Consider the following 25,363-nt stretch of genomic DNA (forward strand, 5'->3'; position numbering starts at 1 on the left):
AAATTCATAGCATCGTATTACAGACAATTTTCCACGAATATCAAAATAAAAACCATAAAAGTAAAATCACTTTCGTTAGCTAGGGTATGAGGACCGTCAGCGCTATCAAAACTGGTTTTAATCATATAATTTTGATATCCGCGGAAAGCTGTGGTCTATAATACACTGCGATAAATGACTGTTCCTCATTCATCGGTAGGTCACATCACATAGAGGTTACAGGTTTAAATAAGAAAAAATAAATACAGAAAGTCTAGATGACCATTTCCTTTATTTGTCCAATGGAAAATATATACCTTGTGTAAGAACAATCCGTCCACCACAATAATGAAAAAAAATTCCTTCTTTCAATAAATCCATTAATAGTTGAATTTCTTAATCGTGGCTCATGTTACAGATTTGAATATGTGACAAAACACAAATCTTTGTCTGGTAAAAATTTTTTTAATGTGTAGATTCTTGCGTCCTTTAATTTGCCATCTATGGTGATATATCTATTACAAAAAAAGAAGTATTTGCTTGCATAATTAAAACACAATTCCTTATTAGTTCCATTAGTATCATCTGTAGCAGATGCTTCGCCATTAGCATCAGGAGTTGCGGATTTTTCCTTTCCATTAGCTCTATCCTTCTTCGGCTGAAAATTTATATTTCCAATAAAATTATTCTTACATTCTACTTAAAACAATTTAATTTGTTTGTTTTTCTATGTATTATTATTGTCCTTTTCTGTACAGACATAAAAACCCCACTGGAAATTATTTTCTCGTATTCTTTCGATACGGATTAATATCCGGTGGATTAGAACCGGTTCACATCCATACGAAAAAATTATGTTTAGCATCGTATCATATCCAGTTTTTTAAGAATATAAAAATGTACAATTTATACTAGTATATTTTATATCCACGGAAAGCTGTTTTTAATACGATGGAAAAAAATTTTGCTACTCTAAGCAGAAAATGGATAAGATACACAGAATTTAAAAAGTGAGAAAACTACCTAAATATTTTGGTGAAATTGTTTTAGAGTTCCTTGGGTCCACAAAAATGACAACAAAGAAAAACATTAAAATGATTGGAACATCAAGGATGTATGTTTTCCAACATAGTTGAATTTGTAGCTCTCCCCTTTTCTATTTCTTTCCCTCAATTTATTTAGTAAAAATACGAAAATACTTCTTAGGGAAAAAAGGCATAAAAACTGTGTGTACCTGTTTTTCCCAAGGGCAGAGCGCTTTCTTCTCAAGCAGGGCCACAAAAAATCCTCCAGTGTTTTGCTGATGTGGTAGAATTCTAAAATTATTGTTTATTTCGATTTTTTACAGAAATCATATTATGTTTGCTTTTCGTCTAACTTTAATCTCTTTATTCATATTTGCCAAGATTTGTAAGAGAGCTAACTTTAAATTTTAAAAAAATAGTTAAAATAGCAGTATGCAAACTTATAAATTGTCAAGTTTAGTCTTCAGAAGAAGTAACGTTTTTTGCATAAATACAGTTTATCGTCAATGGTCTTGTCCTTTAAGATTCCTACCACTTATTTTTTTTTGTATTTTGCAATCTGGCTTATGTCTCACTTAATGAATTTATTCGCCATTACTTTTAGAAACTATATGTCTCTTGGTGTGTATGTATAAAATATCTATCTATCTATATACCTAATACATCTATCAAAGTGTAAGTTATATGTTTCAGGGCCAGGAGGGGGAGGGAACAGGTATAGCCTTTCTATCTATCTACTTGAACTGACTATCCATCTATCTATCTATATACCTGATACACCTATCTAAGTGTAGATTATCTGTTTCAGGGCCAGGAGGGGGAGGGAAAATGTATATAGCCTTACTATCTATCTATTTTTACTGACTATCTATCTATTCATGTATCATCTATCTATCTATATACCTGATACACCTATCAAGGTGTAGATTATCTGTTTCCTGGCCAGGAGGGGGAGGGAACATGAATAACCATTCTATCTATCTATCTACTTGTACTGACTATCCATCTATCTATCTATATACCTGATACACCTATCTAGGTGTAGATTATCTGTTTCCTGGCCAGGAGGGGGAGGGAACATGTATGGACGGACAAGATTCTGGCAGTCTTCTGGCACTTCTTCCCAGCTAAATATACAAATGATGTTACGTAAATGTAAGAAAAAAAAGTTTTGGAAAAAAAATTTGAAAATATGCTTAGAAATCTATTAAATTAAAAAAGGGGTCGTAAACTTGAATTTAGTGAACTGCATATGTTTTCCTGTTCAATGGGTAAAACTACATTTATAGGGCATATATTTGAAAGAATTTCAATTTTCTACCATATAGTTTTAAAAATATCAAGAATTTAAAAATCGTATTTCAATTTATATAGCTGGCAGTGAACTTATTAAATCCCTGAAAAGTTTAGCCAGCTGTTTTAAATAGGAGTCGAGTAAATCATGAAAACTAGGAATCGATCTGGCACCCAAATTATTTGTCAAATCTTGATTAAATTTGGTATAAATATGAAGAATGTGTATTGTAAACTTGTTTAATCCTTAAAAATTTCAGCGTTCTATCTTGAATAGGATCAAAGAAAATCACGTGTCCCCCATAGCGTTAAGGACGGACGGACAAACAAAGTGAATAAAATAGTAGGTTTTCTCCTAAAATCTGGGTTTGAAAAAAAAATATTTGAAAAGTAGCTTAAAATCTCTTCAATTAAAAGTTATTTTTTATTACCTCTTGAAAAGGGTGCCTTTCTTATCAGCTAGAACCCAGTTGGACAGACCTTGGGCATGCTTGAGGCCAGGCAGAGAGTCAGCTATGTGAACCAGCTCCATTGTGCCAGCTGTCTCTTTCAACATTCTAAACAGTGAATAATCCTTATATTAAAGTAACAGAATCTCCATATGTCTGTTTGTTTGTACCGAAAGATCTCGCTTAGTGTGAATGGATATTTACAATGAGCATTGTCTTACAATAAACATTAAACTTGGTGAGATAGGGAAATCAAGAAACCTTTAAAATCATTCAACCTTTAAAATCACGAAAAATTAAAAATCTAGGAATCGATCTAGCACCGCAATTAATAGACAAATCTTAGTATAACTTGTTGGAAATATGTATAATATGCTGTCCAATTTCTGATCAAATACAAACTGTTTACCTGGCAATAACAGCTTCATCCTCTATAGGATTAAGACTACAGGTTCTAGTATACACTATCTGACCAGATACAAACTGTTTACCTGGCAATAACAGCTTCATCCTCTGTAGGATTAAGACTACAGGTTCTAGTATACACTATCTGACCAGATACTAACTGTTTACCTGGCAATAACAGCTTCATCCTCTGTAGGATTAAGACTACAGGTACTGTACACTATCCGACCACCAACCTAAAAAAAAACAATAATAATGGAGTTGTACATTTAGAAACACTATATAAGATAATCATTTCATATACAGCTTTTAAGACTATTAGTTTAGAGACAATTGAGAACACATATGGTATATTGTTCAATTTTAATATTTTTTTTGAGAAAATAGGCTGATTTTCAAATCTTTTTAAAAAAGAAACATAAATAAAGAAGTTATGCCAACGATTTTACCTTAAGGTTCAGTGAAAAATTCCAGTAAAATCATGTAAGTTCCGATTTTTGTTAACAATTGAGAACTACTTTTAATTTCTTTTAAAGGTTTTATTAGAATCTCATAATTATGTAATAAAATAATTATGTTTGCAGAGTAGGGTGGTGTGGGGGTAAATATAGTTGTGGGTCAGCACCCTGCTAACTTTTAAAAAACATTGTCTAAACATGTGCTAATCGTTTTAGAACCAGTTTTAAAAAACTAAGTTGTACCTCATGCCCTATAGTTTAATTTATCACTTTTAGTAAAATAAAATCTTGTAGACTTTTTTAGTCTTAAAGGGGTCTATCCACGAACGAGAGCAAGTGATTTTAAGCACCTTCCAGTATTGATCCATAGTATTTTATTAGTGAATATACTAGGTTTATGTTTAATATTTGGTTTATCGACTAAAAAGTTAGGTTTCACCATAGTTTTATATGAAAAAAAATTTGAAATGTTAAACATTTTTTGGTGCATGTATCATCAAATGTTTTGATGAGTTCAAACTGTTGTTTAAAAGCTTTACACAAAAGTATATATTTTTGTTTAACTACTATTATTTTAAACAGTTATTTAATGGACTTTTGCAATTTACAGATGCTTTTCTAAATTTCTGTCGTGTTATTCTATTTTGTCCTTTGAACTCAACAAAGCATTTGATATTGCATAAAAATGCTTTAATTTCCAAGTTATTTTTCCATATTAAACCATAGTGAAACCTAACTTTTTAGTCGATAAACCAAATATTAAACATAAACCTAGTATATTCACTAAAAAATACTGTGGATCAATGCTGGAAGGTGCTTAGAATCACTTGCTCTTGTTCGCGGATAGTCCCCTTTAGGCCAAAAAATATTGCACTAAACTTAATTTTGTGGAAAACTGGAAATTCCTTGAACTTTTAGGTTGATCCTAGCCAATTTGAGCCATAAAAGTATTTAACAATAACTGGATGGATCATTGCCATTTGATTTGTTCCTCTTAAAATCAATTTTTGACCTACTTATATTTACTTTATCTTAAAAAGACAAAAACAGACAGCTAGTTGATGACTCATCCTTTCGTAATCTTTAAAAAAGATAGTTTGTAAATATGTTTTTTATCAAAAATAAAAAAATTACCCAGATATACACCCACACTACTCTAATATAATTAAAAGAAATACTAAAATAAAACATAATTTTCACTTTATTATATTTGCCTAGATATTGCAATTCAATATCTAGCAAACAAGGGGGGGAAAGTTTGTACAGTTATAGGAAATGAAAATTTAGTATCAAATTTTGGCCTGGCCGTTTGGGCTTGTTTTTATAGTTATCAACCTAATTCTTTTTGTAAACTCTCTTATATGATTGGATCTACCTGTAAAACTTTGAAAATTGAATTTTGGGACTTTCCTTCTAGGGGCTAGTGGTGCAAAAGACCCCCCTAAACACTAAAATTTTAAGTTATGAGCTTATTTTTAAAGATATCGAGTTGATTTTTTAAATGGAAGCTTTTATTGCATAAATAAGTTGATTAGCCATCCCATATTTCATTTTTGCACCTTACCTCTAGGGGCATGTAAGCTCAAAACTTATAAATTTTGTATTTGGGGGGGTTGTTTTACTCCAAAAGCCCCTAGAAGTAAAGTGCAAAAATGAAATAAGGGGTGGCTAATCAACTCATCTATGTAATAAAAGGTTCCATTTAAAAAATCAGCTCGATATCTTTAAAAATAAGCTCATAACTTAAAATTTTAGTGTTTCGGGGGGTCTTTTGCCCAACTAGCCCCTAGAGGGAAAGTCCCAAAATTCAATTTACAAAATATTACAGGTAGATCCAATCATATAAGAGAGCTTACAAAAAGAATTAGGTTGATAACTATAAAAATAAGCCCAAACGGCCAAAGCAAAATTTGGTACCGAATTTTTATTTCCTATAACTGTACAAACTTCCCCCCCCCCCTTAAAGAAAATTTTCCATAGTTCTAAATTGCTCAAGTAGAAAGTAAAGAAGGGGTGGCCAGTTATTACACTTTATTTAACCAGTGTGCTCTAGAGGTAATGCAAACTTGGACCATAGCCCATGCAAGGGTAAAAGCAATTGCAAAGCAAGTACTTTTTCTGTCAGCTAAACAAGATCCAAATCCCTACCAAATGCAGGGTTCATTACAAAAATTAAAATTTTATACATAATTAGGTTAAGTCATAAACCCAGCTGTCATATAGAAAAAAAGGACATATTTCAAATTAGATATACCAGTCAGCCGCATATTTAAAAAAAAACCTAGCCAGCAAGTTGCAGGGTTCTTGCTTTATAAATTGGCTTAAGAGAACACTGATTACCTAAAAGTGTTTTGTTTTGCAAAAGGGTAACTTTAAAACAAGCCTTGCCTTATGGAAAATTTTTAAAGAACAACTAAGTCAACAAAACACTTTAGATCAAACAAAGAACTGTGTTTACCCACACAAGTGTTAATTTCCCAAAGTCAGTTAGGAAATAACTACCAACATGGATTGGAAAAAGTTGGCTAGACTTGTCCTACTTCTTGGGGCAATAGCAATGCTATGCTATCAGTCTCAGAAAGCAGTGGTGTTGATCCTTGCCCCACCAATGATGATAACTAGCAAACAAGTCGATATTTCTGAAGTACCCTTGCCTCTAATGTATCTATGTCCAATGGCACAGTACAATCAAACTAAACTAGAAAAACATCATTATGTAACTAATGTGGATATACTTGAAGGAAAACTAGAAGGATTCAAGCAAACATCATGGGGATCACATGTTAATATGACATTTGAGCAACTCATTGAAAATGTGACAGACATTGATTTAAATTCCTTTGTTGAAAATGTTAAAATTGGAACAGACCCAAAAATGCAAATCAAACCTATTCTTTTTCCGAAGTTTGGATTTTGTTTTGATGTGCAAAACTACACAATGAAGAAAGCGTTCACACTCCCAGGAAAGAATTTATTTGAATCTGAAATAACTATACTTTTTACTGATAAGGAAACTAAATCTTACTTTAGTATTGACCGGTCATCTCAGGAAGGTGATAAAATGGTACAGCTTACAAACTCTATGTATACCTACTTCATTAATATTGAGATGTATGAAATGGCTGATTCAACCCAATGCAATCCTGACCCTGATTACTCTTTTAAACAATGTGTTGATGATTTTGTTAAGAAAGATGTAAAACAAAGACTTGGATGTATTCCTCCTTTCCTTTCGGGTAATGATCATTGCAGAATCTTGAATGAAACTTATAAAGAAAACAAAAATATTGATTACTACATTAATGAATATGTCACACCTTATGTAACATCTGGAGAAACCAAAGCTGAAAAGGAATGTAAAAAACCTTGTGTTCAACAGCAGATCAAGGTTGTGCAAAGAGATGAAACCCATATTGTATGGAGAAAAGGATCCATGTCTGTATTCACCTTCAACCCAGTTGCAAAGATATTCAAGGCACTATATATTTTCTTTGATAAAAGAAATATGACACTTTATGTTTTACTTTAAGCTAAATTCTCGAAATAAGATTTTGTCTTATGAGTATTATTAATTTTTGAATTGAATTTTATTCACTTTTTACTTGTTTATGTAGTAAGAAAAGATAGGTAAACAGATATAAATTTACTTTGAATTATAGATAGGTATAGTTGGAACTTTAAAGCTTTTAATAATATTGACCTTATTGTTAATAATTTTGTATTTATAAAAGTTTAAAAATACCTTTTAATACCTATCATTAAGTTATCATAATTTTATAGTAAAAATATTGTGTTTTGTAGGAGAAGCCAAGCTATAATTGGTTTAACTTCATTGTGGACATTGGCAGCTCTCTTGGAACCTGGGTAGGATTGTCAGCTGTATCTGTCATTGATTTTGGACTTTCTCCAATCAAGACTATCAAGACCATTGTTCATATTGTCTAGATTTGATCTTTTTTCCTCAGAATAATAAAGGAGTTTTGCAGAAAAGGATTTGTTCTATTTTCTATTTGTTTAAATTACTTTCTACAAAACCAATTGAACATTTTGTTTATATCATTTATTCAATATTATTATTAGGTATCATACTTTTATTCCCTATTTTACTGCACTTTCATTTATTAAAACTATTAATTTTAAGAATGTATATTATTTCATTATAATAATTGTCCTGTCTTTTAATTCTAAATTTTCTCATTTTAATAAAATTTTAAAAATTACAGTAGGTAGACTTTAAGAAAGAAAGGATTTTTTATAGTAATATTTTCTTTTCTTTTATTATTCAATCTAGTGTTTATCACACAAAAATACCTCTAAGAGTTCAATTCCTCTCTTCAATATTCTGAACTGAATGCCATGCAGATTAGCTCCATTACTTGGGTTCCACTTAGTCCAAATGTCTGGATTCTAAAAATAATAAATTGATAAGTTTTTTGTCTATGTGTCTGTCTGTCTGTGTGTCTATCTATTAATTAACATACTGTCCAGCTTCAATTTTTTAACTGTATGTAATATGTATGTATTGTCTATCTATGTTCTAGTTCTTACCTTTCTCATAGTACCATCACCAGTACAAGGGACATCACACAATATTCTGTCAAACTTCATCACCTAGAAAAATAATAAAAGAGAAATTGAATGACAATATTTTTTATGATGAAGTAACTTTTCTGAATACTGATTCCTAGGTTAACAAGGACCAATATTTAAGCGAAGCATTTACATAATCAAATCGTATAAAAAGGAAATATGTTCTTAAATAATATCCTGTATTTAAGCAAATTCCCAACAATTTTACTTAAAATTTTGTTTAAACTTATAATTTATACTATTTTGTTTTGATACTCTACAAGTGTTAATGTTTGTTTGTCCTGCCGGTTTCAGAGATTCGCTTGTATGTATGTTGTCACGTCCTTGTTATGATTGTATCTACCTTATTTTTGCCCTGCTCAGCAGAGTCTGGGTCAGGTACATAAATATTTGGCATGATGGAGGCATCGTGGTTAGTGATCAGAAAGGCGGGAGACTGCAGCCGCTTCGCCTGATGGGTCAACATGTAACATCTAAACATCAATAATACAAAGTAGAATGATGTCTGTCTGTCTGTCTGTCTGTCTGTCCCTTAAGATCTCGGTAACCACTGAACCGATCGGTTTCTACTTTTCAGGGAATATACCTACTGGTACTGCGGTCGTTTTAGGCTGTTTTCTTGGGGGGTGGGACACCCCCAACCCCCCAAAAAAACAAAAAATCCCACCCCCATTTTTTTTTTTGTAGGGGATTTCCTTGGTCCGTTTTTTTGTGTGGAAGATTTCCTTGGTCCTTTTACTTATTTCGCCAAAAAAAAATTTTTTTATCACCTCTTGGGGCAAAGCATGGGCGAAGCCGCTAGCAAATATAAAATATAAGTGGATATATTTATAGGGGGAATTTGTTGTCAATTTAGCTTACTGATATGGACCTTAATTATTGGTCAGTTTGTTCATCCAGCAGGAGGGGATCGAATTAAGATGGTGAATGGGGGATAATGTAATTTAAGCCAGCTGCGAGCATCACTTTATCAGAGAACATGAAAATCTGGTGCAACAACCAAGTAACAATGAATCGATTCATATTGATAAACAGGATTATTTTTTTTATAAAAACTTAGAAATGCAGTCGTAATTACGTGGAAGAAGCAAAAACTATATCTATGCTTTTTCAAATAGGCATAATAAAAAAAACATATTCGTGAAGTCTAAGCAATTACTTTGAAGTGACAGTAAAAATTGAAATGAAAAACAGCTTAAGAACAAAACATGATGACATCCATAAGATGAATGGGCAAACGGACAAAGTAAGTTATAGATGAATTGTTCAGAAAGAGAGAAAATGTGCGATCAATCATGTAAAATATTATCAAATAATTTGGAAGCAGTATATCTCTTTTGGAAGCTGAGATAATCCCATTTCCCCCCTATAACATTTATATGGAAGGAGAGACAAAGTGAATTACAGAGTAGCTTCACTACTTAAAAGTTGAAAATTGTTGAATACCTTGCATTATCTGCATCATTAGCCACTAATAAACCTGTGGGTAAAGTGCTTTCGTCCTGAAATAAAAATCTAATTTTAGAAGATTTGGAATTTTGTCATATGTACTTTCTGTACACGTACAGACAAGAGATTATCATTTGTTTAACATGCACTTTCAAAAGTTGGCTTAAGAACAAAGGACATATTCAAACTTTTCTACTATAATTTCTATCTAATTCTACAGACTCTAAGGGTAACTTTGTGTAAAATAATCAGACTTGACGGTTGGACATACGTTTAAGTAGAGTAGTTTCGCTAGCAATACCAATGATTACACTTTGTAAAAATAACAGGATTTATTATACATAAAAAATGACAGGTTATGTATCCTATTTTATAAAGTAGTAAGCGTTTTTTGTCTGTCCCGAAGGATCTCGCTAACTGCTTAACCGATATAGTTCTCCTTTACAGTGAAGCTTCGTATAGGTCCTGGGAAGGTTTTAAACTATTTTTGGGGAGGGTGTCTTCACCCCCTCCCCCAAAAAATATTTTTTTACTCTTTTGAAACTCAAATTTAAAATGGGATGAGGTCAAGTTTTCCCTCTCCTACCTTAAGTGCCCCTAGAGGCTTCTAGGGGCGTAGTCGCTAGTATATTAATGTAGGATTAATATGTTTTAGCAAATAACAATCGCTGGTGTTGTAATGCAGCCGGCACACAGAGGCGGCTGCGTGAATCCTGCTGCTAAGGGAACCGACTAGAACAGAACTCAAGAAACAACTAACTGGCCACAAGTGTGCAGAGAGCTGAAGTGGATGGGAGCTTGGCAGGAGACATAATTCAGTTTTAGAATGAGGGACACAGATATCACATTTGTTTAACATATTTTGGGGTGTACTGTACATCAAATTATCTTCCATTGTCTTATCCGTTATGATAAGATACCTTCTAAAAACCAGCATACACAAAAAAAACACTACATATATGATACTGCTAACCTGATGTAGAGCCTCAATAAGTTGACCTGTCTTGCTACCTGGGGCGGCGCACATGTCCAGGACCTGGGTAGATAAAAACTTTGGGGACCATTGTTAAATTTTGATTTGGTTATACAAATAAGATGACCAGTCTTACTACCTGGGGCGGCGCACATGTCCAGGACCTTGACATGACAGGAAGGGAAGGGACATTAGACTGTAAATTGTATTGGTTTTATTAAAACATTGGGACCTTTGTTAAATCCTCATATATAAACTAGTTCTGAATTTAAATCTACGCAAGGGTTAAATTGTTTATCATAAATGTTTGTGTTCATTAATCTATCCTACATTGTCATATTAAAGATTAATAAAAAAGATTTTTTTGGATATTTCCCCTTACAATCAAACACTATCTTAAGTTCAAAAGTACATTAAGTAAACATAATGTAAAGAATTATTAGTTTTGGCTATTTTTAAAAACTCCCCTGAAATAGAGGCAAGGGGGCGGGGCAACTCAGGGAGGGAGGGGATATTAGGTTGTTATTTGAACTAGTCCCCAACGTTGGCTTTACAACTTCGGGGACTTTTATTGAATTTTAATTGGTTGGTTCATTAAGTGTTGCGTCAAAACCTTTCAACCACTAATTGTAATCTGCAGAAGGGGTAAATTAATGTATGATTGGGGATGTATATCAATTTATCAGCCAATGTCTTATTCTTTTAGATCGTTGGGGGCAACTAGTAAAAGAAAAACTAAAAGATTCCAACCTTATGGTGAGGTTTAACATCCAATACCAATGGAGGAATCATAGATACAGTTTCCTGTCTTGTTGTGTTTCCACTCTCTAAATAATATAGATTTAGTTTCAGATAAATAACTCTATTCTAATAATCAGAATCTAGACCAAGAAAGGTAATCACAAACAGTTTCTGAAATTTCAATTGGCATATTAAAATCAATTATATTTTTTGTTTGTTTACTTCAGGTCTGATTAGGTTACGTTGGATACAGAATAACTACGCGGAGTTAAGTTCCTAGTGTTTTCAATTTATCTTAAAAATAAGCGTGGGAGTTTTTGTTCTTTTGTCAACTAAGCAACTTAAAGGGAAAGGAAACTTAAAATTATTCAACATTAACCTGTTTCGGCGACTAGAAAGTTGTGAAGTTTAAAGTAAATTTCTTCTCTTCTGATATCTTTCCTGAAAAAATGAGATCTTACAGGTCAGATATTTATAGTATGCAATACAGGCCTGAAAGCATTTTTTTTCTATTTTTCTCCCCTCTTTGGTAAAAAAAAACTAAAAAATATGTGGAAGGGGGCATAATATCTATAGGTAAAATAAAGAGTTCTGAAAATATTTTTCCATTTTATCCCCTTCCTTGCTGGAAAAAAACTAGGAGGGTAAAAAATATAAATATTTGTAGCAGGGGAAAAAATGAATCTTGTGCAGTATATAAACCCCTGAATTTATAGGCAAAATATAAGGTCAACATTGAGAGATAAAGAGAAAAAGGGAAAAATTAAAATAATGAAAAATACAATGCAAAAAATGAAAAGTTGTAGGTATTATTTAAAAAAATTTTGAATATTAAAAAGAGGGCATTGTGGTACACTGGATGTAAGAATTAATCATCTGAATTTTCACATAAACTGTTTGGTCGCTAATTTTGAAAAATCTGCAGTCACTCGCGCCAGTAGTAAGTGAAATATTCACAACCGAGTCATCTTTTATAAAAGTATTTTTTATAACGCAGATGGACATAAATTTAAGAGCTGCTGGATTTACCTGGTGACATTAAGCTGATAAGCCAACTGATCTGGATACCATTCGAGACAGGTTGGCACTACAACCTAGAAATTAATTTTGAAATCAGTTAAGGAATCGATCTTAAAATAAATAATACTAGCGGCTACGCCCCTGGAAGCATCTAGTGGCACTTTAAATGTTTAGTTTTTTGTTGCGTTCAATCCTTAGGAGTCACTTTCTATGATACCTTGCAATGTTACGTAGGAGTCTCTATACCACGGCGGCTCGCTCACTTATAGAAATGGGAAACTTATAAAAGTTTTACTCAACACACGAAATCGTAACAATTTTCATGAGAAATACGCATTTTATAAGGCATACAAAACGCTCTAATTTTCGTTCTATTTAACGTAATTTTATCATCTTTTTTGCTGTTTATTTTATTTTACATATACTTTTATCATTTTATCAAAAAAAATTTATCTTTTTTCATCATTTTTTGGAGAAATTAATGATTAAACTAAGGGTATCTTTAGACGCAAAATTGACGCACTTAGAATAAAAAATGCGTATTGAGTACAAAGGGGGGATAATTTCAAGTCATGAATGTTCTAAAGATATCTTTTTTTCCATAAAATTTTAATGTTTAGTCCACCCCACGCCACCCCGAAAATTATATATCAATTTAGGAAGATAATTTTTGTAGAATAAGGGGGGGGGTAAGTTTTGCCACTTTCGCGTAATCAGTGTTGTGTGGGCTAGGTATTGATCTGAGATTATAGGTTATTTAGAATAAAAGTTTACTTTTGGGTAGTAGTTCACGGAAATTTAATCATTTTTTGAATAGGTCTCCAGGTTCAGGTGCTGCAGGCTGGAAGGTCGTTTCTGGACAGGTAAAAAAATTAAAAAAATTTAGTTTGAAGAGTTAGAGAGCAACTTATAAAACAAAATATACTTCTTTTTGAATGTTATTAACATATCTGCAGAAAAAATTAAAATCGGCCTCCAGGTTCAGGTGCTGCAGGCCTCCAGGTACACTCTGGACAGGTAGAAATTAAAAATTTTTATTTGAAGAGATAGAGGTACACTTATAAAACCAAATATGCGTGTTTTTGGATGTTATTACCATATTTGAAGAAAAAAAAAGACAATCGGCCTCCAGGTTCAGGTGCTGCAGGCCTCCAGGTTCACTCTGGACAAGTAAAAAATAAAATTTCTTATTTGAAGAGTTAGAGGTACACTTATAAAACAAAATATGCATTTTTTTTTAATGTTATCATTATATTTGCAGAAAAATTTAAAATCGGCCTCCAGGTTCAGGTGCTGCAGGCCTACAGGTACACTCTGGACAGGTAAAAATAAAAAAAAATTATTTGAAGAGTTACAGGTACACTTATAAAACAAAATATGCATCTTTTTGGATGTTATCATCATATTTGCAGAAAAATTTAAAATCGGCCTCCAGGTTCAGGTGCTGCAGGACTCCAGGTACACTTGGGACAGGTAAAAATTAAAAATTTTTATTTGAAGAGTTACAGGTACACTTATAAAACAAAATATGCATCTTTTTGGATGTTATCATCATATTTGCAGAAAAATTTAAAATCAGTCTCCAGGAACAGGTGCTGCAGGCCTCCAGGTACACTCTGGACAGGTAAAAATTAAAATTTCTTATTTGAAGAGTTACAGGTACATTTATAAAACCAAATATGCATCTTTTTGGATGTTATCATCATATTTGCAGTTAAAATTAAAATCGGCCTCCAGGTTCAGGTGCTGCAGGCCTTCATGTCCAGTCTAAATAGGTAAAAATTATAATTTCTTATTTAAAGAGTTAGAGGTACACTTATAAAACTAAATATGCGTAATTTTGGATGTTAGTATCATGTTTAAAGATAAATTGACAATCGGCCTCCAGGTTCAGGTGATGCAGGCCTCCAGGTCCACTCTGAACAGGTAAAAATTATAATCTCTTATTTAATAACCTATAATCTCAGATCAATACCTAGCCCACACAACACTGATTACGCGAAAGTGGCAAAACTTACCCCCCCCTTACAGAATTTACAACGTTATGGACTCTGAAAGTATAGTTAAGATCAAAGGCGTGCAAAAGGTTGGTATAGGGGTTGTTTACACCACCCTTGTAAAATTAAGGGGGATGGATACACCTCCCTAGGTTTTCACCCATGTCCACCCTCTTGACAAGAGCCTACACCCTCAGATACACCCCTCTATAAATTCCAAGGGGGTGTAAAGGAAATAAATTTACACCCCTTAAAATGAAGTGGGGTTGGGGGTGTTTAAGGAGGGTGTATTTAAGCAAGTCACAGATTCAGATAATTATATGCTATCTATTTTTAGATAAATTAATTACCAGACTTTACTAAAATAATCTTGCAATATTCTGTACAACTGTACTGTACAACTTTTAATTAGTAAATTGGGACATGGGGAAGCTCTCATACATATGTAGGGGGGGAGTTAATGCAACCATCCCATAATCAATTAATCCAAATTTTGTTATGAAAATTGGCATGTGTAATCCTTGGTAGGTCTGTTTTTCAAAATTTAACAAAAAGTTAAGCTTAAGGGGGGGGGGGTTAAGGCAACCATCACGTAATCAATGCACAAATGGCACTGTTTGCTCAGCTGTTTAGCCGTTTTTGGGCTATTTTCAGGGCAAATCCATCAATAATCATGTAGGAATCATCCATTAGGGATAGGTTTTAATGGGTGCTGAGCTGAAAAATACTACCAAAAATAGTGGCAGCTGGGTAATGGCTTATAAGGATATAAAAAAATTGAATATTTCCATGGAATTAAACTTTTCTTAATTAACATTATAACTTTATGTCATGGACATATTACTAAAAGAACTTTTTTTAATTTCTAGATTTCGCTGTCATAACAGCTAAAAACTGCCAAAAATGGCTGAGAACAGCCGTCAACAGCCAAAAGTATATATTGTAGATTGAATCATCCCGCCCATGAAAAATTTTGATAAAAGTTTTGCCCCCAGTAAAAATTGGTTGATTTAAGCAAAAAAATGACCCATGCTAAATATTTTTCTGTGATGCAATAATTGTGACCTCATGAGCACTGCAAAGTTTTTGAAATCTGCAAAAAAAAATTTTTTTTTAGTTCTTTTGTGTGATCTCAATTTTAAAGATTTTTACAAAATTTCAATTCTAGTATGTCAATATAAACCTGAAATTTACCAAAAAATGGAGCAGTCTCAATTATAACATATGAAGGTGTAGCAAGTAATCTGCAGTCAAATTCCATTTTTGCAGAGTTTTTCTTACATAACTTAAAAATAAAAAATTTAATTTGGTTTTCATTTAGATGCAGTAACTACTGTAACCAGGCAGTTTCAAAATTTTAGCTCAATATTCAATCAATTTTGCTCACCTTCCAACACTAAACCCCCTTTATTGATAAGAAGACCATTTATTTTATTTGGGGTTTCCCTCAAAGTTTTTACACAGATAGTGTTAGTATTTATAGTAAATTGTGACCTCAAAAATTGTATTATATATATTTATGCAATTTTGACTTTGGAAGATGTGACATGTCTAGGGTAGGTTTTTTTTTTAAAACATACTTTTGCTTTAATGTATGTTAAATTATACCAATAACCATATTTTAATTTTCAGTACCACCCACTTAACAGCTAGAACTGGCTGGAAACAGCTGGGAGTGGTCAAGAGTATGATGAGTAGATAGGGCTTTTGATGTGTCTAAGGGTAGGTTTTTATGGGTGCTGAGCTCAAAAATACCACACAACATCCATATGGCAGCTTGCTAACGGCCGCAGCTCAGCTGGGAGCGGCCAAGAGTAGAATGAGTAGATAGGGCTTGTGACATGTCTATAGGTAGGTTTTTAACAGTCTGTGTAACAGCCCCAGCTGCCAAATGGATGGACCCCCACTATTTATAGTAGTATTTTTGAGCTTGGTACCAATAAAAACCTACCCCTAGACATGTCACAAGCCCTATCTACTCTTCATACTCTTAGCCGCTCCCAGCCATTTTCAGCCAGTTCTAGCCATTTAGCAGCTGGTACAAGAAATTTTAAAAATGGATATTTAAAGCAAAAATATGTTTTAAAAAGTTGATTCCTATGTAATTAGTGATAGTTTTGCCCTGAATATAGCCCAAAAACGGCTAAACGACTAAGCCGCCAGCTGTTAGCCATCACTTTTCCAACTTTTTGATTCATTTTGGGAAAATAGATATACCAAGGATTACTCATGCCAAGTTTTGAAACGAAATTCGAATTCTAAGTGCAATTTGCGCATTGATTACGAGATGGTTGCATTAACCCCCCCCCCCCCTTAAACTTAAATTAATTCCTTTAATGATCTTGATAGATATATGTTTATAACTTTTAATATATTTTACAATAGTGCTCAAAGTTAATGTTGGGAGGGAGATATATCCCAATCCTCTTTTTATAAAAAAATTTTGAAATGTAATAAATTTCTTATGTAAAGTAGTTTTGATAAAATCTTAATAAAATAACCCTTGATTTTAGTTTAAGGGGGCTGTTAAAAGTCATAAGTGGGGTGTCAAAAAATTTAGTTGTTAATAAATTAATGGAATATAACCTGATATTATAAATTTGAAACATATTTTTGATGTACAAAGAGATTTAAGGAACATGTATTACACTTTTTTTCATAGAAGAAATTGAATAATTTTTTATTTGTTTTTTTTCAACACAAGGTTATTTGTGTATCTCTTGGTGCAAGATACCACCATATTATTAGTTAAATCTAATTTTTTATAAATTAAGTGAATCAGTCTGTTAGACCAAGGGTAGAAACTCAGCAGATAGACAGACAGACAGGCAAGAAGAATTATCAAAGTTTGACTATAATAGACAATTAATTACATAAAATCCAATAGAGAACCTGTGAATGATCAGACAGACGGAGGGATAGACAGACGGAGGAATAGACAGACGGACAGACAGAGGGACAGGTAAATAGTAATAGACAGTCTTTGAGGCATTAACAAATTACAATTAGGCTATGCTAGATGATTCATTGAAATCCAAAAGAGAGGCAGTTAGACAGATAGACAGACAAGTGGTGGGACAGACAGACAAAAGGACAGACAGACAGAGGGACAGACAGACAGACAGACAAATGGGTATTGCCTAAAAACAGTTTGGCTGCTATATGAATCATTAAAACCCACAATAGAAAAGAAATTTACAATAGTTTCTTTTTTCGATACTCAAGGCCCCCACTCAAAGGGGTTTATTATTTCTGAAAATCAATGAGTGACTTCTCAGCATAATAAAATTGAATATACTTTTTATTTCATCAATTTATCTTAAATAGAACGAAAGTTATAATCATTTTATTGTCTACAAGAAATATGCTTTGAGTAAAAATCAACCTAATTGTCAGTAAAAACGTTATATTTATGCATATTTACACAGTAAATAAATTTTAAAATTGTATTTTATTGTAATGAATAACTTAAGGGGGTTGTATGAATTATCAAAGACCTAAAAAAAAACTAATTTAATTAAATTAGTTCAAGTAATGATTGATTTAGTACAGCACATATGAATATGTTGTCAATTTCCTATCAGAGTCGCAGTGATACTTAAAATAAAAATTTCGATTTATTGTGATATCTCTTGGGAGGGTGGTGGTACCCTCCCCCAAAATAGTTATAAACCTTCCCGGGACCTATGAGAAGCTACCCTGTTAAGGAGAACCCGATCGGTTCAGCGGCTAGCGAGATCCTTCGGTACAAACAAACACACAGACACACAAACAACCTGTTACTTTATTAAAAGGATTGTACAGTATTTAATAAAAAAAGCAAAAAATTACCTTTCCGCCCTTGGCCTGGAAATCTGTGAATTCCTTGAAATATTCTCCCTTGATCACATTCAACAGAGACTTGGCATGAGATCTAAACAACATCCATAAAATCATAAAATCGAATGGACAAACATAAAAAGATAGTTATAAGCAGCGCTAATCATTAATAATGTCCATATTTAGGTGAATCTGAATTATCAAAGATTACAAAGTTTAATGTAAAAAGATAAAGCAGCTGTACTGAACACTTCATCTACTTCATATATAGTCATATAAAAAGTCAATGTACAAAGACACTCTACACAATAAAGGACGTCATAATGTCATTCTATTTGTCTATGTCAAATGTTTCATTGGGTGTATCACGGATATCTTAATTCAAATCATGCTTTCAGAAATCAAGCTTTTTATAATAATGACAAGAGTTTTGTCATAATCTAATGCAGATACTTGTCCAAAGGGCCATAAAAAAGATAAAGAAAAGAAAAAGGATTAGAAAAATAATAGAAAATCATAAAACCGTTACATATAAAGGGGGGGGGGGAAGTTCTGACACTTTTGCGTAAACAGTGATTATAGGCTTTGTCTTTGGAGTGAGAGGATAGGTTATTTGACAAAAAAGTTTCCTTTTGGGATGTAGTTTTCCTATTTTTAAAAAAATTTTGGATTCGGCCTCCAGGTTCCGGTACTCCAGGCCTCCAGGTGGATTCTGGACAGGTGAAAAAAAAATTTCAAGTTAGAACAAAACTTATTTAACAAAAGTTGCTACTTTATGGATGGTATGAACTAATTTGAAGAAAATTTTGAAATCGGGCTCCAGGTTCAGGTACTGCAGGCCTCCAGGTGGATCCTGGACAGGTAAAAATTGAAAATTTTTACTTTAAAAGTTAGAACAAAACTTATTTAACAAAAGTGGCTTCTTTATAGATGGTATTAACTTATTTGAAGAAAATTTTGAAATCGGGCTAAAGGTTCAGGTACTGCAGGCCTCCAGGTGGATCCTGGACAGGTAAAAATTGAAAATTTTTAGTTTAAAAGTTAAAACAAAACTTATTTAACAAAAGTAGCTTCTTTATAGATGGTATTAACTAATTTGAAGAAAATTTTGAAATCGGGCTCCAGGTTCAGGTACTGCAGGCCTCCAGGTGGATCCTGAACAGGTAAAAATTGAAAATCTTTAGTTTAAAAGTTAAAACAAAACTTATTTAACAAAAGTAGCTTCTTTATAGATGGTATTAACTAATTTGAAGAAAATTTTGAAATCGGGCTCCAGGTCCAGGTACTGCAGGCCTCCAGGTGGATCCTGGACAGGTAAAAACTGAAAAATTTTTCTATTAAAGTTAGAACAAAACTTATTTAACAAAAAATGCTTCTTTATGGATGGTAGGAACTAATTTAAAGAAAATTTTGAAATTGGGCTCCAGGTTCAGGTACTGCAGGCCTCTAGATGGATCCTGGACAGGTAAAAACTGAAAAAAATTTCTAATAAAGTTAGAATAAAACTTATTTAACAAAAGTTGATACTTAATGGATGGGATTAACTAATTTAAAGAAAATTTTGAAATTGGGCTCCAGGTTCAAGTACTGCAGGCCTCCAGGTAGATCCTGGACAGGTAAAAATTGAAATTTTTTACTTTAAAAGTTAGAACAAAACTTATTTAACAAAAGTAGCTTCTTTAAAGATAGTATTAACTAATTTCAAGAAAATTTTGAAATCGGGCTCCAGGTTTAGGTACTGCAGGCCTCCAGGTGGATCCTGGACAGGTAAAAATTGAAATTTTTTACTTTAAAAGTTAGAACAAAACTTATTTAACAAAAGTAGCTACTTTATGGATGGTAGGAACTAATTTGAAGAAAATTTTGAAATCGGGCTCCAGGTTCTGGTACTGCAGGCCTCCAGGTGGATCCTGGACAGGTAAAAATTGAAATTTTTTACTTCAAAGGTTAGAACAAAACTTATTTTACAAAAGTTGATACTTTATGGATGGTAGGAACTAATTTGAGGAAAATTTTGAAATCGGGCTCCAGGTTCTGGTACTGCAGGCCTCCAGGTGGATCCTGGACAGATAAAAACTGAAAATTTTTCCTATTAAAGTTAGAACAAACTTGATTTCGTCTTTTTCTTCAAATTAGGTAATACTTAGCTAAAAATTAACAACTTTTGTTAATAAATTTTGTCTTAACTTAAATAGTAAATAAATTCCGTTTTTACCTGTTCAGGATCCACCTTGATCCTACAGGTACCTTGACCTGGAGCCCGATTTTAAAATTATCTTCAAATTAGTTCCTACCATCCATAAAGAAACCACTTTTGTTAAATAAGTGTTTAAAGTAAAAAATTTCAATTTTTACCTGTCCAGGATTTACCTGGAGGCCAGCAGAACCTGAACCTGGAGCCCGATTTCAAAATTTTCTTCAAATTAGTTAATACCATCTATAAAGAAGCTACTTTTGTTAAATAAGTTTTGTTCTAACTTTTAAAGTAGAATTTTCAATTTTTACTGGTCCAGGATCTACCTGGAGGCCTGCAGTACCTGAACCTGGAGCCCAATTTCAAATTTTTTTAAAAATTAGTTAATACCACCCATAAAGTATCAACTTTTGTTAAATAAGTTTTGTTCTAACTTTAATATAAAAAAATTTCAGTTTTTACCTGTCCAGGATCCATCTGGAGGCCTGCAGTACCTTGACCTGGAGCCTGATTTCAAAATTTTCTTCAAATTAGTTCCTACCATCCATAAAGAAGCCACTTTTGTTAAATAAGTTTTGTTCTAACTTTTAAACTAAAAAGTTTTCAATTTTTACCTGTCCAGGATCTACCTGGAGGCCTGCAGTACCTGAAACTGGAGCCCGATTAAAAAATTTTCTTTAAAATAGTTAATACCATCTATAAAGAAGCTACTTTTGTTAAATAAGTTTTGTTTTAACTTTTAAACTAAAAATTTTCAATTTTTACCTGTCCAGGATCCACCTGGAGGCCTGCAGTACCTGAACCTGGAGCCCGATTTCAAAATTTTCTTCAAATTAGTTAATACCATCTATAAAGAAGCTACTTTTGTTAAATAAATTTTGTTTTAACTTTTATACTAAAAATTTTCAATTTTTACCTGTCCAGGATCCACCTGGAGGCCTGCAGTACCTGAACCTTTAGCCCGATTTCAAAATTTTCTTCAAATTAGTTAATACCATCTATAAAGAAGCCACTTTTGCTAAATAAGTTTTGTTCTAACTTTTAAAAATTTTTACCTGTCCAGGATCCACCTGGAGGCCTGCAGTACCTGAACCTGGAGCCCGATTTTAAAATTTTCTTCTAATTAGTTCATACCATCCATAAAGTAGCAACTTTTGTTAACTAAGTTTTGTTCTAACTTGAAATTTTTTTTTCACCTGTCCAGAATCCACCTGGAGGCCTGGAGTACCGGAACCTGGAGGCCGAATCCAAATTTTTTTTAAAAATAGGAAAACTACATCCCAAAAGGAAACTTTTTTGTCAAATAATTTATCCTCTCACTCCAAAGACAAAGCCTATAATCACTGTTTACGCAAAAGTGTCAGAACTTCCCCCCCCCCCCCCCCCTTGATAAATGTATCTTGAAGCATGAACGACAGACTGTCGCAGCATATTAGTTTTATAATAGATACTCTTTGTCAAAAGGTAACTTCAAAAGTAAGTTATTACAGGCTTAGAGTTAGTAACTTAAATGGTAGTTTTCTATTGTTCGGTAACTTTTTTTTATATGACAGTAAAATAATTTCAAAACACTCTCAAAGGAATAAATTCACAAGAATATTTGTCAAAAAGCTTTACTTCTGATGGATATGATCGTCCCTATTATAATACACTTTTATGAAATTGAATAAAAACTTAATATACCTGAAACCAGTAATACGAAAGGAGGCGGGGAGATCCAATTGTAAAGCCTAGAAATATATATTTTTAAGAAAAAAAATCTTCCATTTTTTTTGGATAAATCTACGAAGGTAAAATGTTAGCATTGTTACTTTTTTCTGTAACAGATCAATTGCTCAATTGTGAACTAGTATGATAAATAATCAATTTAACTATGTAAGTTTTTTTTATAACTTTTACAAAAAATCAATTCTGTCGAGTTTAAAAAGTATTTACTTTCTTGAAAGGTAAACTTTAACAGTATCGCTTACAAACCAGTTTTGAGCAATACTGAAAAATCATGTATCGTATCGATTAGTATTATAGACAATTTTTCACGAATAATAAAATATAAAAAAAATCAATACTGTTTTGGTCTGCCGTCTAAACTGAAATTAATCAATTATTTTACTAACCGTCGTGGAAAGGTATCTATAATACGATGCGATAAATAACTATTAATGTTTTATGATTCTATGTTTATAAGATGTGCCACAATATTTAAAACGTAGCAACTCTGCAAAAATGGCAATTGATTATGTATGTCTTACCTTAATCATGTCATTAAACTCTTCATCCGGGCAAATATGTTGGGCTTTGTAGAATTCCTCAAAGTTCTTGTTTTCTCTCACTATGTCCTAGATTAACATTCTGATGATAAAAATCTGATTGAGGTTTTTTTAAGGTTTCTCTGGGCCATTTCTCTTAGTTAGTAAAATAGTTAAAAACCTTAAAAAACCGTAATAAAAGATGCATTGCAAAAGATAACCATATCGGTTCAGCGGTTGGCAAGATCCTTCGTTACACACAGATAGACATCCTATTACTTTTACATAAGGATACTTGAGAGAGAAACTTTTAACATATAAGATAAATAATGTACAAAATCGGACCCTGTATTAACAGATAAATACAATAGAACTCCATAATTCAGCATTTAATGGGGGGGGGGGGGGGGTTGGCACATTTGCGTAAACCTGGTGTATAGGCTTTATATTTTATCTTTAATAACCTATCCTCTCAGTCCAAAGATAAAGCCTATACACCATGTTTACGCAAATGTGTCAAAACTCCCCCCCCCTTACCCAGGGAGGAAGGAAACTTAAACTTTAAATTATTGAAGTACCCAAATTTTTATTTTCATGTTCTATCATTCGTTGACAACTTTGTTGGTTAGTTCTAACCAGCAATGTCTAAACTTTTCAACCAATAATTTATTCAATATTCACCTTGTAACCAAGCTTAGCCCCTGCTTCAGTATTTCTATAATCAATAAGCTAACCATTTTTGCTCAATATGATACTTTTTTTTACTAATTTTAAGGAGGCACAATAAATACAGAAAAGTATAGCAGTACTCTATGAATGAGCAATCACTAGTTACCTTATAACCAAGCTTAGCCCCTGCTTCAGTATTTCTATCGTCAATAAGCTGACCATTTTCATCATACTTTTTCGCACCAAGTTGTCTACATGATAAAATTTGAATTTTTGTTCAAGTTAAAAACTTAAAACATAATTTCATCCCAATGCCCTTACCTATATAAGGGGGGGGGGGGGGGGAGTTCTGACACAATTGCGTAAACCTGGTGTATAGGCTTTATCTTTGGACTGAGAGGATAGGTTATTAGGGATAAAATCATTCTTATATGATGAAATTCCCTCATATTTAAGATTTTTTGGATAGGCCTCCAGGTTCCGGAGCTCCAGGCCTCCAGGTGGTCTCTGTACAGGTAAAAAATAAAAATAATTGAAATTTTTTTTTTCATTTTTACCTGTAGAGAGACCACCTGGAGGCCTGGAGCTTCAAATAATTTAAAATAGCTAAGATTAAAAAAAAATACGTGAATAATTTAGAATAATAAGGTCTTAGTCGCACATTTCTCATATATTTTAGAATATTTTTAAGTCTAAAAACTGTAATAGTTGTGCAAGTAAAAAAATTGATTCTAGCAACATTTTACTAAAATCTGTATCCGGTACGATTATCCCATTCCCCACAAATAGGGGCGATCTCTGTATTTCGAGATGGTGGCGGTACCTTCCCAAAAGCAGTTAAAAACTTTCCGAGGACTTATGAGAAGCTACATTGTAAAGAAGAACTATATCAATCCAACAGTTAGCGTTATCCTTTGGTACAGACAGACACTTAAACACTCTGTTGCTTTTATGTAGGGATTGTAATTCATAATTTTTCCTTGGACGTTTGCTTCTACTTTTATTATAATGCTTTCGTTTTCCATTTCCTCCCATTTTTAATCTGAAAAACTTAACATTAATAGATTTATTTTAATTAAATATATAAATAAAAATGCAAAAATAACAATGAAATAACTTTTTTTTAAAAACTAGGTATGTATATATTAAACTAATACTTTATTTTCTTACCAACGAAAATTTCAAACAAGTTTAACTTTTATGAGCTATTTTTCTAAGATCGCCAGCAAACCACATATCCTTCTTTTTGGGTCAAAGAGGCTAGCGGGGGACTAAGTGGTGTACTAGTTGATAAGAGGAATTCTACAAATTTTAGTATTATTATAATACAATATCTCTTGATTATTTTAACTATTTCAGGTTAAACTTAAAAACATCTTGAAGACTTTTGTCAACAAAAGAATAACGGCAAGAAATACATTTTTATGAAACATCAAAAACTAAGATTTTTTACATTAATACATTTATTAATGATATTTACATGCGGCCAAAATCAATTCCATTTTTCGAAAATTCCAGATCCATTTATTGATTTCAAACAAAATATGTTTCTTGGGTTTTCACATCATGTTTTCTTGTTTATGCGACAGAGCGAATCCAATCAACCACAGGTCCTGTTATTCAGACAATCAATAAATTAATCTATCTAGTTTTTTTCAGGGCTCGGCAACTTCGCGTTCGCTGCACGCACCCAAGCCTCAAGTTTATATATGCTTGGGATCTATAAAGAATTAAATGGGAATAGGATAAATCTTGCAACTGAAATTTAAAGTTGTAAAAACCTTGATTTCATTGACTCGAGGCTTAGAGGCAGATATACGGCTGCCGAGCCTTGAGTTTTATATGTTTGTTGTTTATTTATCTACACTACAATGTAAACTTTAGGTCACTTTATAGTAAATACAACAGGGATAATAAGACAATGGACATTAAATTGGTGTACATTTACAACCCCACAGATAAAACCCTTATTAAAATCATTATTAGAAAAGTTTTATTACTGCATTGAGCCTCTATTAAAATCAATTTAAGATATTTTCAAAGATTAAGTGAAGAA

The 25,363-nt window shown here is 32.6% G+C and overlaps 1 protein-coding gene across 2 annotated transcripts in view; it reads right to left on the reverse strand.

Moving 5' to 3' along the window:
- The window catches only part of Nsun2 (tRNA (cytosine(34)-C(5))-methyltransferase Nsun2), a 32,624-nt gene extending 8,270 nt beyond the window's left edge, over positions 1-24,354 (reverse strand). The window contains exons 1-18 of one of the 2 annotated variants that reach the window (XM_080148078.1): positions 24,287-24,354; positions 23,474-23,558; positions 22,642-22,728; positions 22,076-22,122; positions 18,211-18,292; positions 12,392-12,456; positions 11,742-11,803; positions 11,372-11,448; positions 10,622-10,684; positions 9,646-9,701; positions 8,543-8,672; positions 8,158-8,220; positions 7,921-8,016; positions 3,320-3,387; positions 2,729-2,854; positions 2,027-2,131; positions 1,214-1,295; positions 539-637 (exon numbers count right to left, since the gene is read on the reverse strand). In XM_080148078.1, the coding sequence (XP_080004204.1) occupies positions 539-637; positions 1,214-1,295; positions 2,027-2,131; positions 2,729-2,854; positions 3,320-3,387; positions 7,921-8,016; positions 8,158-8,220; positions 8,543-8,672; positions 9,646-9,701; positions 10,622-10,684; positions 11,372-11,448; positions 11,742-11,803; positions 12,392-12,456; positions 18,211-18,292; positions 22,076-22,122; positions 22,642-22,728; positions 23,474-23,558; positions 24,287-24,342 (1,449 nt within the window). In that variant the 5' untranslated portion in view covers positions 24,343-24,354. Of the gene's footprint in view, positions 1-538; positions 638-1,213; positions 1,296-2,026; positions 2,132-2,728; positions 2,855-3,319; positions 3,388-7,920; positions 8,017-8,157; positions 8,221-8,542; positions 8,673-9,645; positions 9,702-10,621; positions 10,685-11,371; positions 11,449-11,741; positions 11,804-12,391; positions 12,457-18,210; positions 18,293-22,075; positions 22,123-22,641; positions 22,729-23,319; positions 23,385-23,473; positions 23,559-24,286 lie in introns of those variants that run through there. The other variant, XM_080148079.1, reaches the window with a different exon arrangement.
- Positions 24,355-25,363: the final 1,009 nt, after the last annotated feature.

Source organism: Acartia tonsa, chromosome 14 (assembly GCF_053477335.1).
Source record: "Acartia tonsa isolate MP-2025a chromosome 14, ASM5347733v1, whole genome shotgun sequence".
Taxonomy (NCBI): domain Eukaryota; kingdom Metazoa; phylum Arthropoda; class Copepoda; order Calanoida; family Acartiidae; genus Acartia; species Acartia tonsa.